General features: G+C 63.8%; 2 protein-coding genes across 7 annotated transcripts in view; both read right to left on the bottom strand.

Moving 5' to 3' along the window:
• Window positions 1–177, bottom strand: part of AFAP1L1 (actin filament associated protein 1 like 1) — a 22,416-nt gene extending 22,239 nt beyond the window's left edge. The window contains exon 1 of the mRNA XM_057382944.1: window positions 78–177. Within this exon, the coding sequence (XP_057238927.1) occupies window positions 78–93 (16 nt within the window). The 5' untranslated portion in view covers window positions 94–177. The remainder of the gene's footprint in view (window positions 1–77) is intronic.
• Window positions 178–1,199: 1,022 nt separating this feature from the next.
• ABLIM3 (actin binding LIM protein family member 3) overlaps window positions 1,200–6,892 on the bottom strand; it is a 45,170-nt gene continuing 39,477 nt past the window's right edge. For 3 of the 6 annotated variants that reach the window (XM_057382959.1, XM_057382961.1, XM_057382956.1), the window contains 8 exons: window positions 6,376–6,426; window positions 5,036–5,170; window positions 4,739–4,803; window positions 4,292–4,439; window positions 3,622–3,651; window positions 3,128–3,186; window positions 2,504–2,564; window positions 1,988–2,349 (listed from right to left, as the gene is read on the bottom strand). In XM_057382959.1, the coding sequence (XP_057238942.1) occupies window positions 2,234–2,349; window positions 2,504–2,564; window positions 3,128–3,186; window positions 3,622–3,651; window positions 4,292–4,439; window positions 4,739–4,803; window positions 5,036–5,170; window positions 6,376–6,426 (665 nt within the window). In that variant the 3' untranslated portion in view covers window positions 1,988–2,233. Of the gene's footprint in view, window positions 1,376–1,779; window positions 1,861–1,987; window positions 2,350–2,503; window positions 2,565–3,127; window positions 3,187–3,621; window positions 3,652–4,291; window positions 4,440–4,738; window positions 4,804–5,035; window positions 5,171–6,375; window positions 6,427–6,892 lie in introns of those variants that run through there. The other 3 variants (XM_057382957.1, XM_057382960.1, XM_057382962.1) reach the window with 2 other exon arrangements.

The raw sequence follows: 6,892 nt of genomic DNA, 5'->3' as shown, positions 1-6,892 counted from the left end.
CCCGAGCAGCGCCGCGGAGCCGCTCCCGTCCCGTTCCCCCCCGTCCCGTCCCGTCCCCCCCGTCCCGTCCCCCTTACCGCTGAGCCGGTCCATGGTCCGGAGCTCCGGCCGCCCCGGCTGCTGCGGGCGGGTGAATGTGGCGGGCAGCAGCCGCCCGGCGGGGCCGGCTCTCGCTGCGGGGCGGCCAATCCCTTCATCCGCCCCTCCCTCCCCGCCTCTCGGCACGGCAGCGCCGAGCACCGGCCCGGCCCGGCACGGCACCGGGGACAGCCCGCGGGGACAGCCCGGGCACCCTCCCACCCCTGCATCCCCCGCTCTCCGCGCCTTGAGCATCCCCAGAGACCCCCGGGGAAGGGTGGGGGTCTTGAGCGGGCCACCTCCACCTGCCCGGCTTGGGCAACTTCGGTTTGGGGAAAAAAACCCCGATTCCCAGTCGCAAGCACAGCTCTCCCTCACCCCTCCCTCCTTGTTTCCCCCTCCCCAAAACCCCCCTCCATCTCTGCTCTCTCCTGGTGTCCCTCCTGTGCCCAGCGTCTCCCTGCCCATGGTGCTCATGCCACTGTCACCGTCTGTCCCCAGCACAGAGCTCAAGGCAGGAGGTGGCTCGGGCTGTTTCACTGAGGAAGGGCTGGGTTTGGGGATGGAAAGTGGCTGTTCCAGTACCCTGGCACGATAAACTGGCTCTGGAGCAACCCACGGKTTGCAGGGAAAGCCCCCAGCCCAGGCCCTCACCTTGGCCCCGTGGGGTCCCCACTTCTGTCCCCTGCCCCAGGCTCTGCATTTCAGGTCCCAAAGGTGCCCCCAGCTCTGGCCATGAAAAGGCAGGGAGGGATTTAAGGAGTGAGATCCCATTTCCCTGCCCTTGTGCCCAAGGCCTTTTTGACCCATAACCCACAGCCCAGCCGTGCAGAAGGTGATGGGACACCCCTCGCCCACCCCCATCCCAAATTCTGCTCTCTGCCAGCCCCAGACACTGTGCCTGCAGCAGGAAAATCCTCCCCCTCCCCTCGTGTCCCTGTGGGACAGCAGTGACAGACACCAAATGGCTTTAGCTCCTGGGAGAACCCAGGGATGGATACAGAAATCAGMAAAGGAAAGGAAACACAGAGCATTGAATGATCTGCGAGACTCCAATTCACTCTCAGGGGTGCAGAGAGGGCCCCTGCGCCCCGTACAGCCCCGAGAATCATACAGAGCTGCAGTGTAGAGATCTCTCTATGTATATATTTATAGGTATGTATATATTTATAGTGCACTGCGATTAAAACAGCCGGGCCTGCTTCTTCAGCTCGTTCCTCTTCCACAGCGCCAGGCGGTCGAACTCGGCGATGGTCATCCCGAAGATCTGGTAGAATTCCTCCTGGGACAGGTGCCTCTGGGGAGAGACGGGAGGCTGGGCCACAGCTGGCCACTCTGGCCACTCTGGCCACCAGCCAAGGGCAAAGAGGGGGCTGAGGGCATCCCCTGCCCGCTGGGACAACGGGGTGACACAATGGGGTGACACAATGGGGTGACACAAYGGGGWGACACAACCCCAACACCGCTCCCTTGGGATAGGGGGGGACCTGCCTCCCTCCTGCCCATGCCAAAGGCACAGGGGACAACTGTGCCCAGCCAGGGGAACAGCAGGAGTGTGTGACAGTGCCCTGGCACTCTGAGCACCTCACACGGCCACCAGCCCCTCACAGCCACACGCTGCCTGCTGCCAGGGCCACCCCGCRGGGTCGGGTCCCTCTGTGCCCCGAGGAGATTGTCCCCAGCAGAAAAGGCTCTTCTCACCTCTAACCGAGTCCTGTCCACATCTTTGGGCAGCTGGTTCCTCCCTCTTGTCTTGACCAGGAGCAGCTCGTAGGGGTAAATCTGCACARGGACAGAGCGTGGGGCARCCACGAGACACGGGGCACACTTGGSAAGGAGGGCAAGGCCTCCTGCTGCATTTAACAGGGATGGGGTGGCACAGCTGGCTCCAGGGCTTGGATTGGACAAGGAGAGGTGGGAATTGCTCTCAGGGTGACTGATCCACCCTGAATCTCCATGGAGGCTCTGGAATAACCTGCTCACGTCTCACCAGGAATGACCCAGGCACCAGCGTGAGCAGGAAAGCACCAACACAACCAACCCCCTGCTCTGCTCCTCACCCAGGGGACAATTCTGCTCAGCCGAGCACTTGGGGCCTGGCAGGAGGGCAGGGACTCGGGTCTGAGCCCCACAGCCCTGGGATGGGGCTGTCAGGTCAGCCATGGAGGGGAACCAAGGCAGAGGGCAAAGCTTCCCCCTGCAGAGCCTGGGGACACGYGGGCACATCCCTGGCACTGCCATCTGTGCAGCAGAAGGGTCTTACCTTGTACTCTGTGGGGAGAGAGAAAAGAGAGACATGAGCCACCCTGACCCCTCTGCTGTCCCCACCGTGCCCCGGGGGCTGCGGGGACCCCGCCTGCCCCATTTTCCGGAGCTGCCCGCGGGGATGTGGCAGCCCCACAGCATTTATAGGGTCCCCCCTTACCTCGCATCCCCCARTTGACGGCGTTGGTGCTGTCGTAGTGGAACAGCTCGGCGCTGGGAGGCTGCGGGAGGGACGGACAGAGCCAGGAGTGAGAGGAGGATCCTCCGGACACTCCCACATCCCCAGGGCAGGACAGCGGGGTCCCCACCCACCAGCGGGGCACGAGTGACAAGCCCAAGTGACACAGAGGCAGGAGCAGAACTGATCCCGAGCAATCCCCAGCCCGGGATATGAAACAGCAAMAGCAGCATCCCCCTGAAAATCGCCCCGTGGGATTTTCAGGGCAGGCACCGCGTGGGGGAGAAACTTTGCACCCCAAAAAGGATCATTTTGGATTGGCACGGGGCAGCAGTGACAGCAGGGATGTGGAGAAGGGGGAAACAGGACATCCCAGGCGTGGAACGGGAGCTCTGGGGGTTTTGAGGAGTCTGGGGAGATGGAGGGATGCCTGGGGAGAAGGAGGGATGTTTGGAGAGGAGGGATGTTTAGGGGGAAGGAGGGATGTTTGGGGAGAAGGAGGGATGTTTGGAGAGGAGGGATGTTTAGGGGGAAGGAGGGATGTTTGGGGAGAAGGAGGGATGTTTGTGGAGAAAGGGATGCCTGGCAGCAGCAGGAGGCACTCACCCTGTGCAGCCCATTCCTCCTGTAGGCAGGGAGTGAGGCCGACTTGGAAATGAGGGGATCTGCAAAGAAGCCACCACGGGACGTCAGGGGAAGGGCAGGAACGAGCCCCACACCCTGAGCCAGCCCCCTGTGCCACCCTGTGCCACCCTGTGCCACCCTGTGCCCCTGTGCTCCCAGCTCCACAGCCACCCCGCTCTGGCTCCTTCCAGCTCCAGCTCGTTCCCAGCCTGGCTGCCTCCCGTGCTGATCTTCCTCTCCCCAAAATCCCTTTCCCGTGGCAGCCTTCACACTTCACCCTTAAGGGCAATGCGTTCTCCTCTCTCAGTTTCTCCCACTCATCTCCCTGCCCTGGTTCAGCTCTACCCTATCCCAGGTTTTCAAGGTCTCCTTCTTGGTTTCCCCCGTCCCCTCCCTGGTCCAGCACCTCCTGCAGCTGGGGCTCTGCACCCCGGGGAGGGCTCGGGGGGCTCGGGGGGTTCAGGTCCCGCACTCACCACTGTCGGCCAGGTAGTGGGTTCGGGGAGCTGCAAGGAGAGCAGAGCCGGCTGTCAGGGAGGACCAGGCACCCCAAGCCATGCAGAACCACCCCTTCCCAGCCCCACAGATCCTCCTTGGGGCTCCCAGGAGCCCACAGGGCTGAGGGGCTCCCTGAGCACCCCCGAACCGCTCCGAGAGGGCGGATGTGCCATGAGGAATAGAAACAGGGAGTGGACAGAGCCTGGTCTGTGCTGSCAGCCTCTGGAGTGCCCCCCAGCCCCACTGCGGCCCCAGGAACAGGGCTGGGGGCTCTGGGGGCTCTGGGACAAGAGCAGGGCAAGCGAGGCAGCCCTGGGGCCGCTCAGCAGGTGTGGGGTGGCAGCAGGTCCCAGAGGTGCGGTCCCAAAGCGGGTCACAGCAMCCCCAGTGTGACAGTGCCACCAGATTCCCAAGGGATCCTTCAGCCACTCCATGAGACCCTTCCAGGCTACTGGGACACCATAGGACAGTGCCCATCCCAGCTGGGGCACAGGGAATGGACAGAACCCTCCAGAGGAGGGCACAACTCCGTGCCAGCACCTCTCATCAYCCCTTTCCTCACCCCATTGTTCCCTCTCCACCCCACAGAATTCCCGAGGGGCTGGGGCTGTGCTGGGTGGGACAGAGGAGGGACAGGAACATCCTTACAGCCATTGAGGGAGCCCTCGTAGCCCACTGTGTGCAGGGCCTCTCTGCTGCTGGCCGAGCTGCGAGGGGGGGTCCAGGGGTCTGCGTARGAGTTGGACCGAGCCTTCATCTCCTCCCTCAGGATCAGCCTCCCGATGCCACTCTGGATCTGTTGGGGTGGGGAAAAGGCASCTGTCACCCTTCCATCCCCTGCCCAGCCCTCTCTGCCACCGTGGAAGGGCACAGCATCCCCTGGCGTGGGCTTGGCATCTCCTGAGGATGGGCTGCTGGCCTGGGGTGCCTCGGCAAGGGGGTGCTCTGCCCCTGTCCAAACCCCACACGGGGGTGGCTAGGAGGGGACAGATGGCTGAGGAGGGCAGGGAGGGTGGTGGCACCTTCTCGGGTGGCAGAGCTGGGTTGAGCCTCGTCCCCAGAGGCAGCTGGGGACAGTTTGGTGCCAGCTCTCACCTTGTGCATGCCCCGGTCGTACCCGTCCTCTTCWCCTCCTGACGAGAACCGCCGGGCCCGGGGGGCTGCAGGGAGACACGGGAGGGGTCAGATGGGGACACAGGTGGTGGCAGACACAAAGGGGACAGTCCTCAACCCCATGGGGACAGCAGAGTCCCAGAGACACGCGTTTTGGGGTCACCTTGGCAGGAATCTCAGCCCAACCCCATCTTCAGATCCAAACACAACTCAGAGCGGGGTTCCCTCCCAGAGAATTTGGGGGCAGGGATGTTTTYCCTTTCTCCCAGCCCCTGTTACCTTTGGGGGAGCCCTGGAAGGACCAGTACTCGGACTCGGAGTGGTAGTAGGGGTCCGGGGAGTAGGCGGGGCTGTACTTGGAGGACTGCGCGATGTCCTCGCTCGTTTTGCTTTTCGTGGCTGCCGAGGGGGGGTCTGCAAAAGGAGYCGGGGTGAGGAGCTGCACAGAGCCACCCCAAACGAAGGCAAATTCACTTCCCCTCCCCAGTGGCTGTCACAATTCATGTCCAAGACAGCACGGAGCTGGGAATAACCCATTTTCCAGCTCCTGACACCTCCTCGAGATGAGGCTGCTGAGGCAGACGGTGGGGACAGTGACAAACGGGGGCTGTCGCTGGTGTGGCTGGGAAGGGACCCAAATGGCTGAGAGCCCACAGTGCCACAGGGCTGGCTCCTGCACGGTGCCACCAGTGCCACCAGTGCCACACCGATCCCTGTGCTGCACTGTCACCGGGAGGTGCGAGAGGGGACAGAGGAAGGTTCAGCACAGCAGGGAAAGGCTCTGCCAGRGGGAGGTGGCAGCAGGGGGACAGCAGAGGGGCTCTGCCAGGGCTTGGACCCTGTGGCAGGGGCACACAGAGCGCTCAGGCTGGGGACAGAGCCTCAGCAGCACAGGGGGAACCCAGGGGGACATCCTGCTGCACCACGAGAGTCACAGGGGAGGGAGCACCAAGGACAGCAGGTGGCAGTGCCATCCCTCCGTGTCCGGCAGGCGCAGGGGACCCAGCAGGTACTTACAGCAGCAGGAGCAGGCAGCAGCAGTGGTGGGAATGGGGCAGGAGGGAAGGGAGAGCCGAGGAGAGAGAGAGGAGACACAGTTACTGCCCAGGGGAGCTGCTGTCCCTCCGTGAGCAGGGGCAAGCGGGGATAGGGCAAGCCAGCCCCGCCGAGAGCCACCCAACACCGAGAGCCATCACACACCCTCCCCATCCTGCAACACCCCACGCCTGTTTCACTCCGGAGCACCATCTCAGGATGGGCAGCGATTTTTCTCCAGGGCTGCATGTGAAACTGCAAATTGCTATTTCCATCCCTTTTCTGAGGCTGCTCTGACTCCCTTGTCCCCTGTGCCACCCCACCATGGCCCCACTCCCCCTTTCACAGCTATCGCTGTGTCACTGCCAGCCTTTGCTCCATCCCTGGGACAGGGACGTTGTTCAGTGTCACATCTGTCCCCCACTGAAGCCGCTCTGCCGCCCGGAGGGGAAGCAGGAGCATCCCACCAAAGCGCAGCACCCAAATCCTGACACCTGCCCCCATCTCCCACCCTGCCCCTGAACACACCGGTCCCTCCCCGGGGGGACAGGGGACAGGGACACAGCAGCCAGACCAGACCGTACCGTGGCGCTTGTAGATGGGGGGCTTCCTGTAGATGTTACTCTCGCCAGCAGCTGATGGGAGAGGAGACAGAGAAAGGGAAGAAAGAAAGGGAAAGGGCGGTCAGTGTGGGCGTGCTGAGAGCGCACAGGACACGGGTCTGGCAGGAGCCACCACCCCACGCCACACTTCCATCACAGGCCCGCCTCCGGGCCCCGGGACCCCCGGGAGGGCGRCTCCGGGTCCCCGGGACCCCCGGGCGGTGGCTGGGGCAGCAGGAGCGCGGTCCCGGCTGCCCACGGTGTGACAGGACATGCAGTGAGCGCCCAGCGACAGCATGCACCGGGGCGGCGGGCACAGCCTGCCAGCCGGCAGCGAGGCACCCGGGGCGCGTTCTCGGGGTGCCAGCACCTGCAAGAACCGCCTGCGAGCTACCTGGGGCKAGCCAACATCAGCCAAAGCCTCTTTCCGCAGCACAGAGAGAAAAGAGCGAGTCGGGAGGGAAAGCGGACTGCAGCCTGGCGCTGGAGCAGGCGGAGC

This window comes from Malurus melanocephalus, unplaced genomic scaffold (genome assembly GCF_030028575.1).
Source record: "Malurus melanocephalus ecotype Western Australia unplaced genomic scaffold, MMel_1.1 scaffold_594, whole genome shotgun sequence".
Classification (NCBI taxonomy): Eukaryota; Metazoa; Chordata; class Aves; order Passeriformes; family Maluridae; genus Malurus; species Malurus melanocephalus.
The sequence above is the reverse complement of the archived record's forward strand: the minus strand, read 5'-3'. Positions and strand labels throughout refer to the sequence as shown.